Below are 26,732 nucleotides of genomic sequence, written 5' to 3' on the forward strand. Positions count from 1 at the left end.
CAACCTTTTTAGATCCAGTCTGGCCACCCAGAAGGACCAGCCAACATCTCCTCCCAGGCCCACCCCTTTTCAGACAGATGCCAGGCCCTGATAACAGGACCCTCAGCACATGTCCTCTTCTGAGGTCTCTGTAACAGTCACATGTCATCACCCTCCCTCCCACCAGGCTGGGTTCACCTGCCCTCAGCACAGCATGGTTTCAGCAGTGGGTAGAGGTGCTCCTTGACGTGGTTTAAAAGGGGTGTGATGCCCATTCAGAGTTGACATGACCTCCAGACAGCCCAGGCTACCCTGATGGATCCCAGCACTGTCCCAGGCTACCAGTCTCCAAGGGCAGGCACCTCAGACCATTAGGCTCAGAACATTCTCCCTTAACATGGGCACACTCTCAAGAGTGTGCACCCACATTGCTAACAGGTGACCTTCAGTCCTGGGAAGGTAAGGGAGGAGGGCTCAGGACATTCCAGATGTAGGATATGTCCAATATTTTCCATCCTAGAGGGCAAGGTCACATCAGCACTCCTGGGTTCTGGTCAGCTACAGATGCCCCCTCTAGCAAACCAGGGCCAGAGACACCCTGGTTCCCTGAAGGTCCCACCTCCATGTCTCTCAGCCTTCATAGCCTCCACAAGTTGGCAATGGGGCTGGTATGGTAGATGCCAGGACTCCTGGAAGGGGGGTGGTGCCTAGAATTTCATTCCTCATAATTCTCCCAAACATATTTTTTTAAAATTTTAATATTTATTTATTTATTTTTATTTTTCAGTGGACACAACATCTTTGTTTTATGTGGTGCTGAGGATCGAACCCGGGCCGCACGCATGCCAGGCGAGCGCGCTACCGCTTGAGCCACATCCCCAGCCCCTCCCAAACATATTTTTTAAAATATATTTTTATTTGTAGATGGACACAATATCTTTATTTATTTATTTTTATGTGGTGCTGAAGATGGAACCCAGTGCCTCATGTGTGAGAGGCAAGTGCAACCCCCGCCCCGCCCCCACCCCCCCAAACATATTTTTGATGATACTCAAAAATGACAAAAACATCCATCTTCAAAGCTCAACAACTGATAGCATACTTGATTACCAAAATCAGTAACATTTAGAAACAAATTTGAACAGAGTGCCTGAACAAATCACATTTTGATTTAGTATAAAATGCACTAAAGCTTCTAAAAATGGCAAATTAAATTGCTTTGGATCAAAAGCAAAGTAGGGGGGCTGGGGTTGTAGCTCAGTGGTAGAACACTTGCCTCGCAATCATGAGGCCCTGGGTTCGATCCTCAGCACCACATAAAAATAAATAAATAGATAAATAATAAATAAATAAAGGTATTGTGTCCATCTACAATTAAAAAATAAAATTAAATAAACAAAAAAGCAAAGCAGGAGAGGTGTTGGCCCAGCCATTTCTGTCCCAACCCCCCTCTCACCACAGTGTGGTACCCAGGCTGCTCCCTTCTCCCTTAGGGTGTCAGTGCTACACTGGGCACAGGCTCTAGGTTTGGGGACCCCAGACTGATGGTGAGTTTCCCTATCTCCTCAGAGAATTCCACATATTGCCCATTGACATCCAAAGGCTGCTTCATCCTGATTACTGACCCTCCAAGGCCCCTTTTTTACTTAAGGGGCAGGTTCAAATCTCCATGCGGCTGGCCTTCTGATCCACTATGCCTCATATGGGGCCACAGCAAATGTGACATTAATGCAGGTAAGTTAACTTATCTCTCTCTTTTTTTAATATTTATTTTTTAGTTGGACACAATATCTTTATTTATTTATTTTTATGTGGTGCTGAGAATGGAACCCAGGGCCTCGCACTTGCTAGGCGAGCGCTCTACCTCTGAGCCACAACCCCAGCCTGTCATGTCAAGTCTAAATCCAAGAAGGGATACCCAGACCAGACTGACCAGGCCTGCCAACCTATCCCTAGGAACCAACTGGTGCCTCAATAAAGAGGACTCCTCTCTCCTCTCCACAGCTGTTTTGTTCCCAACTCCTTGGGAACCCCTCAGCCCAGGCTGAAGGGCAAGGACCCCAACTTGACACCTTCATGCAGGGTCAGAGGGATGCACTCTGGGAGTCAGCAGGCACAGGCAGAAAAAACCACTGCAGACCAACCCCGTCCTTGCATTCGTTCAGGTCACCACACTGCACGCAGTTCTCTCCACCTGTCCATCTCTGTCACCCTGGTTCCTTCCTCCAGGAGACGGACTTGGATCTGCCTTTTCCCTTGCTGCTACAGACTTGTTCAGACAACCCCAGGGCAAGAGTACACCTCCGTTTCTTGAGCAAATAATCCCAGAATAACGACGGTTTACCAGGCTCGAAGGCAGAAGGCGAAGCCACCGCGGGAACAAAACACAACGGCATTGCCATCTCAGCACCGGGTGTTATGACAATCCACTGCCTGGGCTGGTGCCTCTGCATCCTTTCCCTCGGTCTTGCCCCAGAGGGCCGGTCAAAGACCCTCCAGAGGCGATGGTATCAAGTCTCACCGCACATTGCATAACCTCCATGCCCCTAGGCCCGGGCCTGTCAGCCGCCAAACTGACAGAGCCTTCTCCCAAGAGCCTGAGCGCTGTGCACTGCGGTTCCCTCTACCTGGCGCGCCCTCCCAAACAGGTTCCAGCAGCAAAGTCACCTTCTCGGTGACGTCTTCCCTTCTGCCCTTCAAGCTCCTGGCGTAGCCTGGCCATACCGGCAGCCTGCCGCACCCAGACATAGAGTTCTTCTCGCGCAGAGGCCGCGTCTATACGGTCACCCGTACACCACTAGCGATTTTTGACCGCACGAACCCACACCCCGCACGGGCTGCCGCTCTGAACTGCCTCGGCTCCGCAGGACCCCACCGCTTGCCTCCTAAGGCCGCAGCGCGGCGCGCCCCGCCTCGCCCGCTGTGGGACAACCTCAGGCTCGGAGCTGCGGGGCCACTGCGCCGGCGCAGGAGAAGGGTGGGCCACCATGCTAACTCCAGCCGCGCCGGCCCGCGAGTCGTCCCCAAGCACCAGCAAGGTGCTTGCGGCCCTCCAAGCACCAGCGAGGCTCTGGTCTGTCCGCTCCAGAGTGCGCGCAATCAGCCGGGAGCAGCCCTAAAGGTTCTCTAAGCCGAAAAAAACCATGAGCGCCTCCAGAGCCACTACCTACAAACAGCCATGGCCCTTTAACACTCTGCCATTCGTGCCCAGTGGCTGGTACGTTTACGTCATCACTGCGCGCCGGAAAGGCGGTACCTTCCCGCTCCTTAATCTGACGAAATAGCGGCGCCAGCCTCAGCGGCTGAGGAGAGCAGAAGGAGGTGGTGGCGGCGGGAAGATGTAAGTTTGGGGTGGAATCCGACTGCATCCGAGCTTTTGGGGTCGCCTGCAAGGCCCAGAGGGGTGCATCGTGGAGCGGGCCTGTTCCATAGCCCTGCAGTGTGGCAGCGGCCTGGCGGCGCCAAACAGAATGCAGGGAAAAAGAGTGTTGCCCTGGGCGGGCGGAGTGGGAGGTGTCTAGGTTGTGGCCCGGAAGTGGTTGGGGCCGCAGCGGATGCAAGGGCAACCCCGTTTTGTCCGGTCGGCGGCGGCCCAACCAGGCCCGCCGAATTCAGGGCGACTGGGAGCGCGGCCTCTGTGATCGGGGCCCTCCCGCCGAACCGTGACCCAGGCCCGCCACGCTGGGCCCTGCTTGGGGAGTGGCGAGGAAACCAACGAGGTCGGGGAACGAGGTCGGCGTGTCGGGCCCAAGCCGACGGGGCGGAATTGCTTTGTGGGACGTGCTGAAGGCCACCGGCTCCTTTGGGAGTCGTTAATTCAAATATTCACTCCGAGAACGTTTACTGAGTCTCTGTGTACACTTCTGGGCGCTAGGCTTTGAGGGTTCGGCCCACTGTGCACCGAGCTCCCAAAGGAGGATGCGGGAAGGTTAGGTCGATGGCGGAAGTACGTGGAGTAGGCTTTTTCTGCCTTTGTTATTTCGCATGTGTCTGAAATGTGCTTTTACACGGGGAGGGTGCTCTGAAGATTTGTGCTGAAACACCATCTGCTCGAGATTTAACTAATTGTTCTCTCCTCTCTCTGGCTGTTGGACGCGCACCTTTCCGGAGGATGGGGGAGGTAACCAAGGTCGTGAGCTGTTACCTGAACTTGTATGAACAGAGAACCTCAACCTTTGCTTTCTAGCACTCGGCCACACCCAGCAAAGCCTTCGCTTACTTGTGGTTCTAAATTTTTAGAGTGCTTACAAATACCGGTGGTGCTTGTTTCACTGAGTACATTCAGCCAGATGTTTGGGGGAGGGGGACTCTGGAATCAAAGTTTGTGATCTCTACTCTATATCTGTGCTATCTAGTAAGGGGTAGCCATTGGCTGTGGAGGACTTGAAATATAGCTAACTCAAACCGAAATGTTAAAGTACCCAAGAGATCTCGAAGACTTACTATGAAAAAAGGAAAAATTTTATTAGTAAATTTTTATATTGATCATAAGTAATATTTTGGACATGCTATGTTAAAATATACTTTTAATTAATTTCACCTATTTAGGAAATTTCTGGTTGTACTCATGGCTCACACTTTTTCTATTGGACAGTGCTGGTCTAAGTAATCCTAAAGGGGGCTCTTCAGAGACCCCAGTTGATTATTCCCAAATGTGGGTAACTTTGGAGACAAGAATGGATATGGGAGCCTGGGGTTGTGGCTTAGTGGTAGAGCACTTGCATAGCATGTGTGAGGTACTGGGTTCCATTCTCAGCACTGCGTATAAATAATAAAGGTCCTTTGACCCCCCCAAAAAAATTTTTTTTGTTTAAGAGTGGATATGGGAAAGAACCTCCAGATGTGGAGAAATAAATGGCTCTTCTAATTTGCTAACACTTCTTCCTCCTAACCTGAGTGCCATGTCAAGATTCATGGATTAATTTGGTTAATGCCCTTGATAATTTTTTAAGGTGGGAACTGTAATTATCAACATATTGCTGATGAAAAACCTCAAAAAAGAAGCCTGGCGCGTTGGCACACACCTGTAATCTCATGTGTCTCGGGAGGCTGAGGCAGGAGGATCGCAAGTTCAAAGCCAGCCTCAGCGAAAGCAAGGGGCCAAACAACTCAGTGAGACCCTGTCTCTAAATTACAAAAACAGGGCTGGGGATGTGGCTCAGTGGTTGAGTGCCCCTGAGTTCAATCCCTGGTACAAAAAAAAAAAAAAAAAACCTGCCCAAGATTTACACAGCACAACCTAGGCATGCTGATTACAGGCTCTTAGCCACTGGTTTATACCCACTGATTGCCCAAGAACACTAATCTAATCAGGTGCTGCCTGCTGGTTATATATAGTATATTGTTTTAAGACAGAGCAATTTGAAAGGAGTTTACAGCCAACACCCATGCACAAGTGAAAACAGTACCAGAAAAGTGTGCTGTGTCCACCCTAGTTATGGGATTTGGGGGAAGCGAAGCAGGAGAAATGAGTTCTTTGCTTACAACTCACTAGTGGGAAACTGAAAATGCATCAGTCCTTGGAAAGTAGGGCATATGAAGAATTAGCAGTGTGGTTCTGTGTGTGTGTGTGTTGCTAAGGATTGAACCCACGGCCTTGTGCATGCAAGACGAGCACTCTACCAACTGAGCTATTGCCCCATCCTAAGCAGTGTTTTGATTTATCAATCTGTTACCATTATCAAGCACTTGCTGCAGTCCAGGTACTTTGCTAAACCCTTATGTGGCATACAGTTTCTCACCTAATCCAGTGTCTACTTCTTTCCCCCAACGTTTTTATATATATATCCAAAAGATTGAAAGGATTTCAGTTGTGTCCACATGACCATGTCCTAGATTCTGCAAGTCACATTTAGACCACATTTGCTTTATTGTTTAGCTACTCATCACTCACTTTTTCTTTCTTGTGACTTACTTAATAACCTCAGTCAACACACATAATAGTGTAGATCATTAACAAAAGTTCCATGTTTGCAATAACTGCTTTTTAATGCTTCTGTAGGATATTTTGTCCATTTGGATGTTAATGTTCATTGCTTGTGCTCTGGTCACTTTTGAAATAGTTTTTGCCTCCAATCATATTATTATCCAATGTCTCCCAAAAGGAAATAAATTAAGAGGTCTGATCCTATCAGGAGAACCACATTCAAGTTAGGTTTTTCTCTGCTCTGCACACTTAATGTGATGCTATAGTGTTTTGAAAGGACTAGAGCGCTTGTCATCAAACTGGTGTTCTGTGACCTCTAAAATAACAGTGGAGAGTGCAGCCACCACCCCCATCTCCTTAAGAAAAAGAAGCTGAGGAAACTGTCCACCTGAGCCTCCTGTAGGGATGGAGAATCCCCCAAGAAGAAAGGGGGACTGTCCTGAGTGCTCCCATTTGTGGCACTAGCTGCTTATTGTGTTCCCTTGCTGCTTTCTCATATGCTCAACTTTTTATTGCAAAGTGGATTTGTTGCCTTGCCAATTCGTTCACTCTTTATTTAAATCCTTTTATCTTGTTATTAGGCTGCTCTTTGGCGTAAATTGCAATCGATTAGGGATCGTTTCTCAGACTCAAGTTAGAAGTGAGAGTTCAGATAAGTGAGGCCGCCATTCCTGCTTTGAACACCTCAAGGGGAGAATGGATTTATCAGGAGTGAAAAAGAAGAGCTTGCTAGGAGTCAAAGAAAATAATAAAAAGTCCAGCACTAGGTAATCCTTCTGTAAGATTTTTCTAGTGCTACTTTGGGGGTGCTCGTTGCCAGGGACCCTCAGAAAGGGGAAGATTGAAAATGTTATGCATTCCACAGTGAGTGTCCTAATCCACAGATCATTTGCTGTGTGATCACATGGGATTTCTTGCCCTTTTGGACCCCTCTTTTGGGTTGTGCAATTGTTTCAGGGTTTGATCAGAGGAACATGCAATCTCACACTTTTCCTCACCACCTAGGGCTCCTTCTCCTACCAAACGCAAGGACCGCTCTGATGAGAAGTCCAAGGATCGCTCTAAAGACAAAGGGACCACCAAGGAGTCAAGCGAGAAGGACCGTGGCAGGGATAAGACTCGGAAGAGGCGCAGTGCTTCCAGTGGAAGCAGTAGTACCAGGTGAAGCAGAGGCTGCTGCAATAGCCAAATCCTCCTTTCCCACTGAACCCACAGTTAGAAAGCAGCCATACTCTCCAGTTATTAAAAAGATCCTAAATCATAGCATGCTGGTTTGGAGTCTGAAGATGTATTTGGGTGTGCGGGCCCCCCCCCCCCCCCCCCCCCCCCGTTTCCTGTAAGATCTGAGGAATGAGACATTTAGGGTATGTTTTTCTGAATAAGTGTATCTTATTCAGAATTGTGTTTGAGCAGCTCTACCCTAGAGCTTATTTTTCAGTAGTTGAGTTGCTAAAGCTGGCCTCAAATTTGTGATCCTCCTGTCTCAGCCTCTTGTGTCTCTGGGATTAAAAGCATGTCATACCTCACATGGTTAGTTTTCAGTAATTTGAAAACCAGCCTGAAGCAAGACATGGTGGCATACACTTATAATTCCAGCAATCAGGAGGCTGAAATAGGAGGATCATGAGTTTGAGGCCAACCTTAAAAGGGCTGAGAATGAAACTCAGTTATAAAGCACTGCTGGGTTCAATCTTCCATAGCAAAAAAGAAAACCAGCCAGGTGTTGTGGCACATACCTGATCCTCGTGACTCAGAAGGCTGAGGCAGGAGGATCACAAGTTAAAGCCAGCTTCAGCATCTTAGCAAGATGCTTTCTCTAAATAAATATTTTAAAAAGGTCTGGAGATGTGGCTCAGTGTTTAAGGGCCCCTGGGTTCAATCCCCCATACTAAAAAAGAAAAGAAAACCAGCCTGAGTGTATCCATAGGCCCCCTTCCCAAGCCGAGGTGATGGTTCTGGCTTGATACATTTCTCCTTTACCTCCTAGTAAGGAAGGCTTCTGTGTAGGTGAAGTATCCCATCCCTGCATTTCCTGTCACTGCGTAGTACCGTGAACTGTCTGGGCAAGGTACATTTTCCCTACTGGAAAAAATAGTTGAGACAAAAAGACATGGGCAGCAATTTCCACTTCTAGGGAATTTGCTGTGGAGAAATGTGATTACCACTCATTGTTACCTTGACTGTTCCACCTTGCCTTCAGGTCTCGGTCCAGTTCCACCTCCAGCTCAGGATCAAGTACCAGCACAGGCTCAAGTAGTGGCTCCAGCTCTTCCTCTGCATCCAGCCGCTCAGGAAGCTCCAGTACATCCCGCAGCTCCAGTTCCAGCAGTTCCTCTGGATCTCCCAGCCCTTCTCGGCGCAGACACGACAACAGGCGGCGTTCCCGCTCCAAGTGAGTGCCCCAAACCAGGGCTGTACCTTTACTATGGTCGTTAGAAATGAGTCTAGCTTAGGAGTTGTGGTTCAATGGTAGAGCACTCGCCTCGCGCGTGTGAGACCCTGGGTTTGATCCTCAGCACCACATAAAAATAAGTAAGTGAAATAAAGGTGTTATGTCTACTACTAAACAATAAATATTTAAAAAGGAAAAAAAAGAGTCTAGCTTAATTGGATTTGAGACAAGGAAAACTTACATGAATTGGTAGGAGGCTTCCCTGTTAAAAACTGCAGGTAAATACCCCACCAAAGGGAGTCCAGTTCTTTGTTGTTGATTGTGGGAGGCAGTGTGGAGTACTAAATCCAGGGCCTTGCACAAACTAGGCTTACACTGGACCACTGTGTTACACCTACAGCCCAAATCCAGTACACTTTGGCTTGACAGAAATTGTTTCTGTTATCTTTCAGATCTAAGCCACCTAAAAGAGATGAAAAGGAAAGGAAAAGGCGGAGCCCTTCCCCTAAACCTACCAAAGTGCATATTGGAAGACTCACCAGGAATGTGACCAAGGTGAGATCATGGATCTGTTGGGAGGTAGGGGCAGTGGGGTATAGACAGGTCAGTGGCAGCAGGTGGCTTTCAGAATACTGGTGTGGTTAGTTCCATTGAATAAACGTGTCCAGGAGATATCCCAGAATGACTGGCTTTTATCAGAGAGCAGAATGTTTTTACACTGCTGAAGTATGTGGTGAATTCCAGCTCTTATTAAATAATTGGTGGGTGAGAGCATGAGCATGACCCTTCTTTCCCTCTAGGATCACATCATGGAGATATTTTCTACCTATGGAAAAATTAAAATGATTGACATGCCTGTGGAAAGGATGCATCCTCATCTATCCAAAGGCTATGCATATGTGGAGTTTGAGAATCCAGATGAAGCTGAGAAGGCGCTGAAGCACATGGATGGAGGTAGATGACTCTGCCACCAGCTTTGACCTTCCTGCTTCTGTCCTCAGAGACCTGTTACCAATAGGGACCTTTCAGGCTGATTTCCACCCAGCTGCACTTAAATCTGACTGTAGTTCCTTCAGGATCCCATCTTTGATTCAGTGGGGGCATGTTTACCAAAAAAAAACTATTTCATGAACTTTTGGGGGGTGTTCAGCAACTATGAATATGTTGCCATTTTTAAGAGATTTTTACTCTGTTAAACTTGATCAAATGAAGCTTTTCTTATGAAGAAAACATTTAATTTTTTGAGCCCAGGGTAGTGGCACACACCTGTAATCCCAGCAATTTGGGAAACTGAGGCAGGAGGATCGCAGGTTCAAAGCCAACCTTAGCAATTTAGCAAAGCCCTAAGCAACTTAGCAAGACTCTGTCTCAAAATATAGGGGTTAAGGGCTGGGGATGTAGCTCAGTAGAGCCCCTGGATTCAATCCCTAGTGTACCCCACTACTTTTGGCTTTTTATGTGGGAATATTTTAATTTCTAAGAATCATTTTCTATTTTGCCAACATTTTTGCATTTCTGAGGTTAAGTAGTTGTGTTGAGCAGAGTGGTTTTTAAATTGTATGAACACTTACAAATAGTTCTGGGTAACCAATTTCTATTTTGTCTTTAAGTTAGTATTTTAAGAAAGATGGCAAGTCTGTCCAGCTTCCTACTACTGTGATAGGGAAGCTAGGGCTGAGAACAGGCAGCCCACAGTATTGTCTGGGCCTGCAGGCCAGGATGTGGAAAAGTCTGAATGCCCTAGAACTTCAAGTCCCCTGGGATCCTGGGATAAACTTCATGATAGTTTAATAGGGCTATTTATTTATGGTAATTGCCTTTGAGCACTGATAGAGGTTGAGTATTAGGAAGATTCTCTTGATACTTAGCCAACTTCTCTTTCAATTTACTTAAGTCCCTCTTAAATGTTTTAGGAACTCAGGATAGAGTCTGAGCACTTGCTAATTACTAGAAATTCCAGAGACTTGGGACATCCAGGGTAGGCATGACTGTAAAGATTCTAATTTAAGATTGTGGTAGAATTTTGTGTGTGTTCCCCAATTGTGCTATACATCATCAAATGGAGCAAGTCCACAATGTCTCCAGGAGATTTGAAGGGGTTGGCAGCTGGCCAGAAATAGATTTGTCTGTTTAGAAAATAGAAATTGATTCTCAGAAATTAAATATTCCCACATAAAAAAGGGGGGGCACACTGGGGATTGAACCCAGGGGCTCGACTGAGCTACATCCCCAGCCCTCAACCCCTATATTTTGACTATAAAGTCAGTGCTGTGAAATCCTTTACTTAAGCCTCTTGAATATGAATACAAGTCAGTCTGTCCTGAGTTAGCCCCTGGGTACCTTGCAAGGTAGGAGCTGAGAAGACAAAAGGCCTTTGGGGGCTGGGGCTGAAGCTCAGTGGCACAGCACTTGCCTGACATGTTCCATCCTTAGCACCACATAAAAATAAATAAAGGCATTCTATCTACAGGTACAAAAAAAAATTGTTTTTTAAAAGGCCTTTTTGTAGGCTGGGGTTCTGGCTCAGTGGTAGAGTGCTTGCCTCAAATGTGGAAGGCACTGGGTTCGATCCTCAGCACCACATAAAATAAAATAAAGGTATTGTGTCCATCTACAACTAAAAAATATATATATATAATTTTTTAAGGCCTTTGTGGACTCAGGTACCCCCAGCTGTGGGGACAATTGCCAGAGGTTACTAGATCTATCTGTACCTCAGTTACCTTTGCACTTCTGGTGCTTCCATGCTGTGCTGCCTCCCCTTGCTTCTTGTGCCATTACATGTACACACACTGTGCAGTTATCTCCTGAGACTTCTTTCATGCTGTTCCCCACTAGAATTCCACCTCTCAGATAATCCATCACATAAGTTCTGGAGGTTTCTTCTCAATAAATTCTTTCCTTCCCTTTGCTTGAGTATCAATTCATCTTGGTGCTCAAGAGCCTCCTAATGGGCCTGGGAGAAGGGCTTCTCTTGGCTCTTCACGTATCTTTCTTGGTGCCTTGCCTAAGATAGGTGCTTGTTAGGAATTATATGACTTGATCTTTTTTCAATAGGACAAATTGATGGCCAGGAGATTACTGCTACTGCTGTGTTGGCCCCCTGGCCTAGGCCACCCCCCAGGCGATTCAGCCCTCCCAGGAGAATGCTGCCGCCACCTCCCATGTGGCGTAGGTCACCCCCACGGATGAGGAGGAGGTAGGTAGATTTGAAGGTTCACTGTACCTGTTGAGCCAGTGTGATTTACAAACTGAGGCCCTTTATTCAGTGTTGCCCACCCTCTGCTGCTATTGAGGGAGAAGAGAGCAGGTTGACATGATGAGCCTTGGGAGCCTAACAGGGAAAGGAGAAGGGTAGTTGCAGTACGTGACAGTGACAGAAGAGGTCCTGGGAGTACACCAAGACTACATCCTGAGTCTGGTGAGCTACAAGGCCTTCCCAAGAGGCTTTAAATCCTAAGACCAGGTGCAGGCCCTCTCCTTTTCCCAGATATAAAAAGAGGAGGGGTTAGAAGATAAGAAGTTCGGGATCAGAGGACTAGTACAGATGTAATTCCCCTGACAGGGCCATAGTTTCTAATGTCAAAAAATAAAACCAGGAAAAAGCCAGCTTTGCTCAGCACTTCTTCCTGGGGCTTTTGCTTTTGATGGTCTGACTTATTTTTTTCTCTTACTGCAGGTCACGCTCTCCAAGACGCAGATCCCCCATGCGCAGGCGGTCCCGTTCTCCCGGCCGACGCCGCCACAGAAGCCGCTCCAGTTCAAATTCCTCCCGATAAAAGGGCCACTGAAGCTCATCTATACCTTATATTCCACCCAGCTCAGTTGTGTCACTTTTCTAGCTGAAGGAGGGTCAGCAGGAAAGACCCCCTCACTTGACAGGCTTCAAAAGCAGCAGTTGAGGCCTTTCCTCTGCAGACAGATTCTGACTGCAGAAGTGCTCTTGGTTCAGGGCTATGTCCATTAAGGGGCCCTGCAGTTTTCTGGCTAGAGAGCTCACCCATTCCTGTTCCTAAGTCTGTTCAGTGGCAGAGCCAGCAGGGACCAGCAAGCTTCCAGGTGGCAGTGTGGCCCAGCTTTTTCACAGATGACCTGAGCTAGTCTGGCAAACCTGGTTAGTGCCCTTGCTGATGCTGCCATTCCTGTTAGGCCTGGCCTCCCACACACACACTTGAATTCTCTTCCAACCTCTAGGGTTGTCCCCCCCACCTGTTAATTGCTGTAAATGGTTCTGTCTTTCCATCTCCTCTCCACCCGCCTGCCCCACATATCCCTTAGTCTCTCAAATTGGTGAGCAAGTTGAGAGCCAGCTCTGCAAGGTCATTACAGAGCCCCCTGTTCTGACTGCCATTGGTGGTGGTCTTGCAGGATACCTTGGCAACGTGTATATTGCTTTTTTTTCCTCATTGTACAGTCAGTACTATAAAATTTGTTTTTGAGTTTTGTAACTTTGTAGCATTTTAGATAAGGTTGTGTTTGTACTTTGTTGTGTAGAGTGATGAAAACGTATTGAATAAACCTAGGATTAGAATGCAGATTGAATGCTGGTTTCACTGCCTCTGCCTGTCCTTCAATACCCAGAAGTCTCAGTGGTGATCTCTAGTGCCTGACAAAATGAGAACCAAAGCTTTGTTTTGTTCCCAAATGACACCTTCAAATACTTCCAGCCTGCAGAACAGCCTGGAGTGTTAGGTGCTCCTGAGGGTGTGGGACGGGAAAGGGGCGTTTCTATCGCCCGGACTCTGCTACTGCATTAGTAGCTATGGGAAAGCCTCCTTTACCTCGATCTGGAGAAATGGAAATTCTCAGGGGATGAGGAACAAAACAGTACGCCCAACACTACCAGGCCATGCACTGCCCGCACAGGTAGGACCGCCTCTGTCGGCCCTCCTGGTGTCCCGCGCTGAGCCCAGCTCCTCCCAGCTCGGGGCCGGCGGGAGGAGGAGCCTTGGCCCGGGAGGTTGGGCTGCACGCTGCGCAGCGACCCAGCGCCCAGTCAATATGGCGCTGGCAGCGGGAAGGCGCGTCACTGCGCGCGCCCTGCTCTACGCGGGTGCGTGCGGCAGGGGGGTGCCATTAGTGGTGGTCTTGGTGCCACTGGTGGGGCTAGGGGCCGGGGCGGAGCGCTAACCGACCCCGCACTTGTTCGCAGGTGCCCGGCTCGGGCGCACGCAGGCGATGGCCGGCGGCGGGGACGGCGCTCGGCGCTTCGCGAACCACCGGGTGCTAGTGGAGCCGGACGCGGCCACAGGTGAGCGAGCGGGCGGGCCCGAGTCGCCCCGCCCGGCGACCTGCGGCGGGGCGCGGGTGAGAGCCGCAGCGCGCAGCAAGTCTGCGCCGTGCCCCGGGCGCCTCGCTGAAAGGTCGCCTGGCGCGCACGCTGGCGGGTTTCCCAGCGCGCGCTCGTGTTCCGTTTAAAACTCACTCCACCCAGGAGGTAGGTCTTGCTCATTATGAAGACGAAAGCGTTTCCATTTTTAAAGTTCGGGGGATGTGAGCTGTTAGCTAAGCTATTAGTTGAGAGTGTTTGGAAGAGTTTTAGAATATTTTCTTTTTTCTTACGACTCCAACCTGGCCAAAACCCGGCAAGCGCTTTGCTAATTAAAACCAGGAGCCACAAATGGAATCGCTCTAGCCGCGTCAGAACACGTTGGAAAACTCCAGCAGGATACAGAAAGCACTTTTGAAAGAGAAAGGCTTTCCTTCTACCGAGGAGGTAGAGCTGAGCGCAGAGAAGAGACTTGACAAAGTTTCACAGGACGGGCTGCAGCCCTGCTGGATCTCTGTGGGAAGCCACCTCCTCCTGCCCAAGATGGCCTTCAGCCCCGCCCACATTGAACCAGCACCTGCAGGTCAAGGCCTCTGTTCCCTGCGCCTGTGCCCCCAACCTTGGTTCAGGTCTCCCGCGTTGGGGCTGTCTTAGCGAGGAGAAGAGGGACTTGGGTTGGAGTCCAGCAGAGGGTCCATTTCTGTGACAGATGAATATATCACAAAAAGTGCAAAAAAGCACATTTTAAACTATTAGAATGGATAGCAGCAGCTGCACCACATGGTGAGACCACTGGATTTTACATTTTTTTTTAACTTTTTTTTTTTTTTTTTTTTTTTTTTTAGTTGTAGTTGGACACGGTACCTTTATTTATTTATTTTTATTTGGTGCTCAGGATCTATCCCAGCGCCTTGCACGAGCTAGGGAGCGCTCTACTGCTGAACCACAGCCCTAGCCTCTGGATTATACATTTTTAAATGTCAAAAAAATGCTGGGGAGGTAGCTCAGTGGTAAGCACCCCTCAGATCCCCAGGAACGCCCCTCCCCCCCAGAAAAGAAACTGGGGGTGGGGTGTTACCAGATAACAATTTTTTTTTAGTACATTTTTATTTTACTCTTTCAGTTCAAAGACTAAATAGAAGATTCCGTAATGGAAAATGCTTCCTTTGAGCTCCTACTTTTTAACTTCATTAATCTTCAAAATGAACATCCTAAAGAATAAGCAGTGAGACTTAATGTGAACCTCACAGACACAGAAAATAAATGAGATTCTTTCAGTCTTGGTGAAAGTCCTTTTGCTGCACATTCAATGGTTGCAAACAGAATTCATCCTGAAGGACGAAGAGCTTCTGGCCTATTTTGCCATTCCCACAACATTGCATAACAGGGGTATTTTAGATTTACTTTCCTCTGAAAAAAATGCAGCACAAACTGTAGCATCCTCATGTATATCTATCTATATATTTTTTTAAACATTTTTAAGCCAAGTGCAGTGGCACACATCTGTAATTCCAGCAGCTCAGGAGGCTGAGGCAGGAGGATCAGAAGTTTGAGGCCAGCTTCAGCAATTTAGCAAGGCCCTAGCAACTTAGGAGACCCTGTCTCAAAATAAAAAGGGCTGGGAAGGGGTCATGGCTCAGTGGTAGAGCACTTGCCTTGCGTGTGTGCAGGGTTTGATTCTCAGCACCACATATAGATAGGGGTTCATTGACAACTAAAAAAATGTTTCATAAAAAATAAAAAGGGCTGGGGATGGGGCTTCATAGTTAAGCACCCCTGGGTTCAATCCCTAGTACTGACCCCTACAAAAAAAAATTTTAAGAGCCGTATTGAAGTTGATTCTAGATTCTGTTGAGCCTGTCATTCAAAAAGCATTTGTCTGTTACCTACTTTGTGCCAGGAATTTGGTTATGTGTTTACTTACCATGTGATGGCTAAGTTCTTCCAGATCTCTTTAGCTCATGTTCACCTTTGGCCTCTTTACCTTTTCCTCCAGTGTTGAATAACCTGCCCAACCTCAGAGTCCATTTCAGAAACTTCCTTCCCAACCAAGGTTGGGGTGCTTCTTTCTTTTTTGTACACCTGTAGCTGGATAATAATTACCTCTTCCTCATAAATCCAAGTCTCCAAAAGAGCCCATTTGCCACCAAGACTTAGTTTCCATTCCCAGAGAAAAGTCTGTGTTGACAAACCAGAGACTGAAGTCCTCATTGAGAAATGCTCCTTAAATGAGTGTGGTATTCCAGGAGTTCTGAGGGCTTGCCCTTCGGGCAGGAGGTAAGAACAGGTAACTGGAGCCATTGCAGCCACAATGTCCCATGGATGAGTAAGGATATCTGACCCCCACATTTCAATCCCTGTCCCTAGGTGAATGTGACCTGAGCCCCCACTAGTGTTTCTCCTTGCTCATCTGTTTCTCAGATTTCTCTGTCGCTCCTCAAGGAACTAAGGCTATGTTCCAGGAGGACTCAGGACTTGCTATTAGAAAAAAAGAAAAAGGGGGAATGAAGCATGTTGATGAAGTACAAACGGGGCAGATACAACACAGGCTGGTGAGAACAGCCACAGAGAGCTGTGACCCACTGTCCTTTCATACAAGGTCAGAGTCCTGGCCCAGATCCCTAGGAGGTGATCTTCATTGACTCTCACTGTTCTGGAAGCTTGGGGCAGAACATGAAGAGGCACTTACTTCCTGCCCAGAATGGAAATGACAGGCAGCTGGATGGTGTTGGATTAGATTTCAGGACAGATTTTTAATTTTGAGGGAAACCTTTACTTCTAACTGGAGTCCTTGCCAGAGAGCCATGTCTGCATTCGAGTGGGGCTTCCTTAAATTAGGTGAAGGGGCTGAACCTCAGTGCCCACCAGCAGGTTTACGCATGAGTGCACTCACTCCTGGGAGCCTGAGGCACGTTGTCCCCAAAGACAAGGTTTGCCCAGGGCTGCTGGGCACCTGGAAGACAATGATTGCATTGTGTCCTGGGGCTGCAAGTACAGAGTACCACACACTAAAAGACTTAAGTGACAAGAAATATTCTCACAGTTCTGGAGTCGAGAAGTTTAAAGTCAAGGTAGCAGCAAAACCACATGCCCTCTGGGGGCTTGGTGGAAGAATCTTCCTGCCCCTGCTGGCCCCTGGTGCTGCCGCAGTCCTTGGTTCGTTGGCTTCAGACTCATCGCTGCAGTTGCTGCTTTCCCATGGTCTGCTCCAAGTCTCTCCTCTTACAGGGACACAGTCCTGTTGGACCAAGGGCGAGTAAGACCTGCTCCTAGCTTACATCCCAGTGACATCAGCAAAGCACTCTTTCCTCATAAGGTCACATGCACAGGAAGCAGCTGACAGGACTTCAGCGTGTCTGTTTAAGGACACACAGTTCAGTCACAGCAGCTCTGAAGCTAGGCTGTGGGGAGACCACCCAGGGGACCCCATCCTCCTTTCTCCAGCCCTTTTTGAGACATAGTCTCACTGAGTTACTCAGGCTGGTCTTTGAATCTGTGATGATCCTGACCCAGCATCCTGAGTGGTTGGGATTACAGATGTGTATCACTGCTCCTGGCAGTATTTTTACAGTTTTGTTTTTTAAAGTTGTTTTTTGTTGGTCTTCACGAAAGGAAAGCAGATGCCAAGTTTTGTTTTGTTTTGTTTTTTTTTAATATATATTTTTAGTTGTTGATGGGCCTTTATTTTTTATTTATTTATTTATTTATAGTTTTCAGTGGACTATTTATTTATTTATTTATTTATTTATTTATTTATTTATATGTGGTGCTGAGAATCGAACCCAGTGCCTCACACATGCTAGGCAAATGCTCTACCACTGAGCCACAATCCCAACCCCCAACTTTTAACTGTTAAAATGATGTAGAGGGCTGGGGCTGGGGCTCAGCGGTAGAGCGCTTGCCTCGAACGTGTGAGACCCTGGGTTCGATCCTCAGCACCACATAAAAAATAAATAAGTGAGGGGCTGGGATTGTGGCTCAGCGGTAGAGCACTCACCTAGCACAGGTGGGACCCGGGTTCGATCCTCAGCACCACATAAAAATAAAAGGCATTGTGTTGTGTCCATCTACACCTAAAAATAAATATTTTTAAAAAATAAATATTTTTAAAAAATAAATAAATAAGTGAAATAAAGATATTGTGTCCAACTACAACTAAAAAAGTAATAATAAAAATTTAAAAAATGGTGTGGGGATTGCTTATTAGGACAAAACGGTATTTTAACAGTATAGGCATTACTGTAGGACAGGCGGGACCAATTCCTACCTCCCCACCTTGCTTTTGTGGGGCTCATCCACATGTCTGGGTATCCCATCTCCCTGATTTCCCCAAGGGTCTCTGCTCAGCACTTTTCCTTCCCAGAGTCAGGGAGCTCTCTCGACACCATCAGCAGGCACCATGCCACACAAAGCCAGGGAGGCCCCAGGGACCCTGATGTGAGCCTGCAGAGTGCACACTCTGGGCAAGGATGGGCCTGGAAGGCAGACGGAGATAGAAAGGGAACCTCCAGGGTGTCATGCTCCAGAGCTGGGCCATAGGCACTGTGGGCTCATCCTAGGGTAGCATCTGGTACTCTGCCTGCCCACAGTGAGCTTCATTTCACAGGCCCAGGGCCTCCTGATCAGCCACCTCAGGGACTGGAAGTTGCTAGCAGGGCCATGCTTCACATCCTCACCTTTCCCACCCTGAATCCCAACTTCTTGGGGTCCCGGACCTCTGTAGCACACAGTAATCTGAGGATGGCAGGGATGGGGCCTGTAGTCCTGATGATGAGGACTGTCCCTTCTCCCTGCCTCAGGACCAGATGCATCATTCATGTTTAGTACACATTTGATCTATCCATGTCTGACACAGGTATCCAGGATGTGTCTCTCCCTGTCCCAGGACCCAAGGAGGAGAGGCAGCTCCCAGCACCTTCATCCTCAAGGGTTCTGATGACAGTATGCAGGGGACTTGAGATCTTGTTCATATATGAAATACCAGTGCAACCAGGCATGATCCCAGCCACTTAGGAGGCCAAGGCAGAAGGATTGCAAGTTCCAGACCAGCCTCAGCACTTTAGCAAGGCCCTAAGCAGCTTAGTGAGACCCTGTCTCAAAGAATGAAAGGGCTGGGGATGTGGCTTAGTGGTAAAGCGCCTCTGGGTTCAATCCCCAGTACTGCAAACAACAACTACAGCTTTGTTTGACAGAATTTCCAATGTGATCCAGCAATTTCACGTCAAGGCATATATCCAAGAGAAGTGAAAACAGGCATGTTTAAAGAAAATGTGTGCCTACATGTTCATCACTGCATTGTTTAATAACCAAAGAAGGGAACAACCCAAGCATCTGTCAGCCAAGAATAAGCCAAGTGTGCTCTTCCCACACAGTGGCACGTTCCTCAAGTTCAGACATTAATGAGCTAACCATGGTTGTGTATGCCAAAGATACTAGCTACTCTGGAGGCTGAGGCAGGAGGATGGAAAATGTTGAGCCTGCCCAGGATTACAGGCATGTGTCATGGGGCCTGGCTCACTTGTTTTTTTAAATTTTTTTTTAATAGTATATGGACATAACACCTTTATTTTATTTGTTTTTATGTGGTGCTAAGAATTGAACCCAGTGCCTCACATGTGCTAGGCAAGTGCTTTACCACTGAGCCACAGCCCCAGACGCCGGCTCACCTGTTTTTAAAACCTCAGACCATGAGGCTCCCCATGGCTGGGCCAAGGGTGGAGCCTGTCGGTTTCGGCTGGTGCTGGGTGTAAGGCTCCTCTTCCTCATTCTTCCAGGGGTTGCTGTGATGAAGCTGAGGAACCCCCCGGTGAACAGCCTCAGCCTGGAGCTTCTGACAGAGTTCGTCATCAGCCTGGAGAAGCTGGAGAACGACAAGACCTTCCGCGGCGTCATCCTGACGTCGGTAGGTACTTGTCCAAGGCCCATGTCCTCTGGGCCCAGGGGAATCTGGAAGAGGCTGAAGCCTCCAGGGAGCACAGATACCATGACGACAGTGTGCCCAGGCAGGGCGTCTCCTGAAGACAGGATAGGCCACTCACGCAGTGGCAGAGCTGGGGAGCCATGGTGCTCAGCAACTAGGGCCAGAACCATGTGAGGACAAGAGATTTCAGCAGGGGCAGCCTCATGCTTAGGCTGCCTCATGGGGAAGCAACTCTGAGCTAACTTGGTGGCAGGCTCCTAGATGCCTCGGACCAGACCACTGGTACATGAATCCTGAGAGCCACCTATTACCTTTGGTGGGTCTCAGGTCACACTCTCAGGACAAACTTTTTCATTTATTATTTTTATGTGGTGCTGAGGATCGAACCCAGGACCTCACACATGGTAGGCAAGAGCTCTACCACTGAGCTACAGCCCCAGCCCCATGGACAAACTTTTTCCATCTGAATCCTTGAGGGAAGCTCAGCATTGCCTCCAAGTGTATACACAGATGACTCAGGAATGGCATCCATGGAAACTGTCACTAAGGCCAGGAGGGGTAGTAGGAGCCCATGAGAGGAGCATGTGTAGTGGTTGTGACAGTCCACTGAGGCCTGACCTCTGGCTGCACTGGGGACCTTAATGAGGGATGTCATGTCCCTGCTTGGTGCCAGGACTGGCAATCAGAGCATGGAACCACTGGGGCCACCTTTCAAATGAAGAGGCATACAGCACAAGTGTCCTCCAAAGCTAATGCACTGTGGTGCAGGGCCCAGGCCAGCAGCCATTGGACTTCTTCACCCTGTGGTTGGGAAAGGTTCAGGAAGCAGATAGCCTGGCAGGTACCTGCCTTCTTAAGCCCTCAGGTAGTCCTGGTCATGGCCACTGTTGTCACAGCCCCAAAGGGCCAGGCATCCTCTTGCAGGGGAAAAATCACCACCAAGGACAGGCCTGTGAAGGTCTCTGGGCTGGCCTGACGTGTGCCCCTGTGGAGTGGAGCTGCAGAGTGAAGGCTCCCTCTGGCTGTGAGGAGAGGTTCTCTGTGCTCTGTGCAGGACTCACACATGAGGCAGAGTGTGAGCCTCTGGAAACTCCAAAGAGCAGCTGGGTGTAGTGGCACTCGCCAGCGACCCTAACTGCTCAGGAGGCTGAAGCAGGAAGTTCATGTGTTCACATCCAGCTTCGGGAACGTAGTGAGGCCCTTCTCAGAAGGACTGGAGACGTAGTAGAGTGCCCTGGGTTCCAGGCCCAGTATGAAAGGAAGCCTCCCCCTACCAGCTTTCCAACAATTGGAGATGACCTGCACAGGAACCTTTCACCTGGATGACCCCTGAAGTAGCCCCATTCCATATGTCATGTCAGCATGACATTGTCTTTATTGTGCTCTAAAAATGAGAGAGTGCCCTGTCACCAAATGTAGGACCTTCCAAACAAAATAGGAGAGCTGCACCTTACCAAGACCTGACCCATGCAAAGAGTGGGTGCTGTGTGCTGTGCCTGCTGCCTCCCCATTCCCAAAGTCATTGTGCTGGGCAGGGACCGCCATCTCTCCCTGCATAGCCAGTGCATTTGTGGTGTGTGCACAGCACAAGTCCTGGCCCAAAGTGGGCACTCGGCTAATGATCATGGAATGGCCTGTCAGTGTCCTGTGGCTGCCTTGAGGTGACATAAGCAATAGGAATTTACCTTCAAGGTTCCAAAGGCCAGTAATTCAGAATCACAGTGCCAACAGGGCTGGTTTTCTCTGGTGGCTCCCTGAGATAATCCTTTGCCTCTCTCCTAGCTCTTGGTGGCTCCTAGGTTCCCTGACTTGGGGTAGTGTTACTCTGATCTCTCCTGTCTTCACATAGCCTCTTCCTCTGTGTGTCCAAATGTCCCTCTCCTTATGAGGATGCCTGTCATTGGATTTAAGACCCACCCTAATCCTGTCTGGCCTCCTCAATACTTGATAGTATCTTAAAGACCCTGTTTCTCTCCCTCGGGAGAGAATGTATATTCCTTGCTCCACCCCAAAGGTGCCTCTCTTGATGGCCCCTGTTCTCCTTTGACTCTGTATCTACTTTCCTAAATAAACCTCTGTTAAAAAAAAAAAAAAAAAAAAAGACCTATTTCCACATAAGGCCACATTCAAGGATATTGTTTTTTTTTGTGTTTTGTTTTTTATCCTGCCAAATGGTTGTCATCCCTTCTGCCTTGTCCCCTCTGCTGTCTTCTGCAGCCAGCACAGGGGGTGTCATGAGGGGTCCCGTATACCTATTTCCCAGTAGAAGCAGTTGATTAGTGTATCAGTCACTAATCTTTTCGTCTTTGTTGGCTCTTTTTAAGTTACAGAAGTGGAATGCATTTCACGGGAACAGAAGCATGATCAGCCCAGGCGTATCATGCACACACGATGCATGTCTACCTGTTGAGGGGGCTCGCTCCACACCTTGTGGCTGCTTCCCTTCATACCTCTATGTCTTCCTGGTTACACATGGCACAGGGCAGACACTTGTCCAGCTGTGCTCCTGGGAGTTGGGGTGGGGTGGGTATGCCCCATAACAAGTCTTCCACCCCAGAAGCCAGAAGCTCCAGCCCATAGAGAGGAGGTGCTGAGGCCTCAGAGGAGCACCAGGTGTGGGTTTTCCCCAAATCCTTGACCAAATGCAGGATTTGGTGCAGACCCTGATGCACACTACTGTCCAGCCAGGAGCTTCTCTTCCACTCCTGGGTAGCTGTGTTGGGACCTCCACTGCAGATGCCTTCTAGATTATTCTACCCCCAGCACTTCTTGGGCCTCATTTGATACTTTGGAGGTAAACAAAAACATGTACCCCCTCCAGGGTCTGTCAGGAGCCCTTACTCTACCTGAGTTCTTCAGTCTGAATGACAGAGAACTTGGCCTAGGGAGGTGAACACACAGGTGTGCACAGAGTCGTACACAGACATGCAGAGAGTATGTGTGCCAAGATATACACAAGTGTGTGCACACACCTGCAGAGAGCTGGTAGGTCCATGTCTCTGAGGCAGTGCCAGACCCCTGTTCTGTCTTTTCCAGTTTGAAACTGAGAAGTGGAAGCTGGGTCAGGGGGAGGTCTAGGCTCTTTGCGGGCAGCATCCTGCCACCTTGAGCATCACATCCTGGCCCTGGCCACTCCCCCCAGGACCGTCCTGGCATCTTCTCAGCTGGCCTGGACCTGACAGAGATGTGCGGGAAGAACCCAGCCCACTACGCTGAGTACTGGAAGGCTGTGCAGGAGTTGTGGCTAAGGCTCTACCCATCCAACCTGGTGCTGGTTGCCGCCATCAATGTGAGTGTACCCACCCCACAGGGTCATCTGTGGCTCTTTGGGACTAACCTAGGGTGGGGGGGCCAACACCACCTGGGCCAGAAATGGAAAAAGACCCACCCAGGGCTGGGGTAGTGGCTCAACAATAGAGCGTTCACCTAGCACATTGCTAGGTTGGATCCTCAGCACCACATAAAACAGTAAATAAAATAAAGGTATATAAAAAAGTGTATCTTAAAGAAAAAAAAAAGATCCACTCGCTGCAGGCTGGGTCTGGAGGGAGTGGTGGGCCAAATCTACATTTTGGAAACATTGTTCAGCCAGTCTTGGGGAAGACAAGAGGCTGCAGGAGGGGACAGGGTCATCTTCAGGAATCATTGTGCTCCAGGGGAGGGAAGAGATGCTGGTGGCATAGTATAAATTGGGTTCCTGGGGAAAGCCACTTATTTTCCTAACCAGAGGTTTAGGAAAAGTGATTTTTCTAGCAGGGCATGGTTGCACAAGCCTGTAATCACCAGCTATTTGAGAGGCTGAGGCAGGAGGTTCAAAAGTTTGAGGCCAACTTGGGAAACTTAACAAGACCGTCTCAAAATAAAAGAGGCTGGGGGTGTAGGTGAGTAGTAGAGTGCTGGACTGGGTTCAGTGCGAGGCCCTTGGTTCATCTCCAGTACCAACAACAAGAAGTTAACAAGTGTTTTTCTGGCCCCTGAAAACCTGAGCCCTTGCAGAAACCCTTGCTACTGAGCCCTGAAGGGCCAGTTTCTTCTCTCCATCATGCACTCTCAAGGCAGATTGTTGATGCAGCACCCAAGGAGGGGGTGCTGGGGTACCCTGTGAGCTCATGCCCACCCCCAGTCCCTTCCTGGGGTGTCCTGGGGCATCCTTGGGCCCTGGCCCCCTAGGGAACTGTTGGGACAGCAGCACCTCCAGAGCCCTCACTGTCTGGCCTCTCCCTGCAGGGAGCCTCCCCCGCTGGAGGCTGCTTGATGTCCCTTACCTGCGACTACCGCATACTGGCGGACAACCCCAAGTACGTCATAGGACTAAACGAGACCCTGCTGGGCATCATAGCCCCTTTCTGGTAAGGCCAGGACTGTTCCCACACTACCTGACCCTGGACGGAACACACCCTCCTTGGAGCCCCAGAGTAAGCAGGTATCTACATTCCAGGTTCAAAGACACCCTGGTGAATACCATCGGGCACCGAGCCTCAGAGCGTGCTCTACAGCTGGGGCTGCTTTTCCCGCCAGCAGAGGCCCTCCAGGTGGGTATGGTGGACCAGGTGGTGCCTGAGGATCAGGTGCAGAGCACAGCACTCTCGATGATGAGCCAGTGGATGGCCATTCCAGGTGAGGAGCAAGGGGAGCCGAGCAGGACCGCAGCACCCTCCCTCTACCTTCTCCTCTCCTCAGACGACCCATCTGGTGAGGTCAGCTCTGTGAACGTCCTGAACGTGTACAGGGCTGCTCACAACAGCAGGCTGTGTTGGTGCCCTGGGGCTGCCATGACACAGGACCATCTAGGTGGCTTGAAGCCACAGAAAATTTACTCTCACGATCCTAGAGACAAGGTCCAAAATCAAAGTGCCATCAGAGCTCCACCAGCAGCTGGACAGGCAGGTGGCTGCAGGCATTCCTCAGCTGTGCCTGCATTGCTCCAGTCTGCCTACTTCCTCATGTGGCCTTGTCCCCCGTGTCTCAGATCTTCCTCTCTCCCCTCAGGGCACCTGCCATCAGATTAGGGCCTTCTCTGTATCCAGGATGATCTCATCTTTATTTATTTTTGCAGTGCTGGGGGTGGAACCCAGAGTCTCACAAGCCTGTACCCCTGGGCCACACCCCAGCCTTTGGGTCTCATCTCATTTATAGCTGCAGAGGTTTTTTTCCATGAAGGTTACTTTGCACATTCTGGAATGGGGTCAGGTCTTGGGCAGTAAGGTCACTTGGCAGGTTCTAGAGTGGGGTTGGAATTTGGGCAGTAAGGTCACTTGGCAGGTTCTGGAGTGGGGGTCAGGACTTGAGCACAGTCTTTTTGGGGTCCCACTGCTCTTCAGCCCACTACAAAGACAAAGGGAATCTCCCAGTCTGTTTATAGAAATAGGGTTGGTCACCTCAACCATGGTACAGAGCAGGGACCATAGACATTGTCCGTGAAGAGCCAGGCTATTGGTCAGTGTGAGAGGCCACAGGCCCCTGTCAAGTGGCCCTGCAGCAAAGACCATTCATATCTCTAGGAGCCAGTGGCCCCCGCCCCCCATCTCTTGGGAAGCCAGTTTGCCACCTCCCAATAGGAACAAACAATGAATATTTAGTGACATGGAAAATATTCTCAATAGTAAAATTCTGTGAAAATAACAGGCTAAAAAGCAACTTTTACAATATCATTCTAATTGTGTTTTGGAGAAATCAGTGGAAACAGGTGACTTCCTTCTATTTATTTTGGGGGGCAGGGGCAGTGCCAGGGATTGAACACAAAGGCATTTAACCACTGAGCCATATCTCTGTCCCTTTTTTATTTTTTGAGACAGAGTTTCTCTGTTGCTTAGGGCCTTTCTAAGTTACTGAAGCTGGCTTTGAACCTGTAATCCTCCTGTCTCAGCCTCCCAAGCCAGTGGAATTACATGCGTGTGCCACCATGCTCAGCTCATCTGCGTTTTCTAAGTTCTCTAGAAGAGTTTCCATTTGAACACTCATAGAAAGATTGGGAATTATCCTACTATCTCCAAAAATGGGTTTTCACAGGGAATCCCATTTTCTTTAGACTACGCTCGACAGCTGACCAAGATCATGATGCGAAAGGCCACAGTGGACTACATGATCAAACAGCGCGAGGCTGACCTCCAGAACTTTATCAACTTCATCTCCAGAGACTCCATCCAGAAATCCCTGCAGGTGTACTTAGAAAAACTCAAACAAAAGAAAGGCTAGGGTGAGGCTGCCACTTGGTCATTTGTGCCCTGTGGGGGCCTAGTGGTCCCAAAGGGATTTTAAACAAGGTATTTTTTTATTTTTAAAGTCCTCTCAGCTTTTGTTTTCCTCATCTTAGACAGAAAGTCCTGCTCCTTGTAGCCCTGAGTCTCAAGGCCCCATCACCACCGATGGCCATGTTTCTGCCAGGTAGACAGATAGGATCTATACTTTAGAACTGAATGACAGGTAGGCTGCTCAGGGCCCTGGACAAGGTCACACTGAGTGTCCCTTTTCCCAAAGGAAAACTGAATAAAGTCCTCACATTGTCCCATTCCTGACCTTTGGCTGCCTGCTTGTTGGAGACCTTCAAAGCTAGGTAGTCTCAGACCCCAGTGACCCACAAGACCACTGGAGAAAAGCCCTTGGCCACCATGCTTGTTCATTTGGATGGAGGGTCTGGACAAACTTGGGAGGGACAGGGGAAGCATGGCTTATTCTGAGGCATGTGGTGCTACCAAGGTCCTACATCTTGAGAATTCTCCAATCTTTCATCTTGAGATGAAAGATTCCCCTGCCATACAATTCAGTTGCATCCCCCAGTCCTGCCAGAATGAAGTGTCCCAACACCAGGAGCCTCCAGCCCTGCTCTCGGAGCTGCTCATCTGCTCCTGAGGTGATGCTTGTCCCACCCAGGCCCCCATCCTCCAGGTCCCTGCTAGTCCAGGACTCCGAGGACCTACACAGGCTGTGCACAGGTGAGGTGTGTGTTCCTTGGGCAGGACCTTAGCCCCAAGCAACCAGCCCATCCTCAAGAGCCCCCAAAAGTTGCAGGGGAGCTGACTGGCTAGAGCATGGGACCAGCTTCCTGAGTCTCCCCTGTAACACCGGGTGAAACAGGGCCTCTGGTTCAGATAAGGCTCCAGATGGCAAGATGGGCAGAGCTCTACTCTTAAATCAGAGGGCCCAGCTGTGCTCACAGTGTGGGTTTTTGCAGTTTGCACAAAGAGGAGGGAACTTCCTTGAGCTGACTTCCAGGCCAGCATGGTTTGGAGGTGGCCAGTTTCCATGA

The 26,732-nt window shown here is 49.0% G+C and overlaps 2 protein-coding genes across 3 annotated transcripts; both read left to right on the forward strand.

Annotated features, from left to right (window-relative positions):
• Positions 1–1,896: 1,896 nt before the first annotated feature.
• RNPS1 (RNA binding protein with serine rich domain 1) lies at positions 1,897–12,847 on the forward strand (the record flags this gene model as incomplete). Of its 2 annotated transcripts, none has more annotated exons than XM_081299506.1 (7): positions 1,897–3,319; positions 6,911–7,066; positions 8,106–8,297; positions 8,750–8,852; positions 9,098–9,251; positions 11,355–11,496; positions 11,977–12,847. In XM_081299506.1, coding segments are annotated over 7 exons (849 nt in total). In that variant the 3' UTR covers positions 12,077–12,847. The 2 variants fall into 2 exon arrangements, with proteins under 2 accessions (XP_081155632.1, XP_081155633.1); XM_081299507.1 differs by lacking the exon at positions 1,897–3,319 and adding an exon at positions 6,602–6,672.
• Positions 12,848–13,228: 381 nt separating this feature from the next.
• On the forward strand, positions 13,229–25,996 carry ECI1 (enoyl-CoA delta isomerase 1). The gene is made up of 7 exons (XM_081299264.1): positions 13,229–13,350; positions 13,450–13,548; positions 19,341–19,468; positions 22,629–22,775; positions 23,714–23,835; positions 23,925–24,103; positions 25,515–25,996. The coding sequence occupies exons 1-7, from the start codon at positions 13,299–13,301 to the stop codon at positions 25,679–25,681; spliced, it is 894 nt and encodes a 297-aa protein (XP_081155390.1). The 5' UTR covers positions 13,229–13,298; the 3' UTR covers positions 25,682–25,996.
• Positions 25,997–26,732: the final 736 nt, after the last annotated feature.

The sequence above is a fragment of the Spermophilus citellus genome (assembly GCF_964194105.1).
Source record: "Spermophilus citellus genome assembly, chromosome: 6".
NCBI lineage: Eukaryota > Metazoa > Chordata > Mammalia > Rodentia > Sciuridae > Spermophilus > Spermophilus citellus.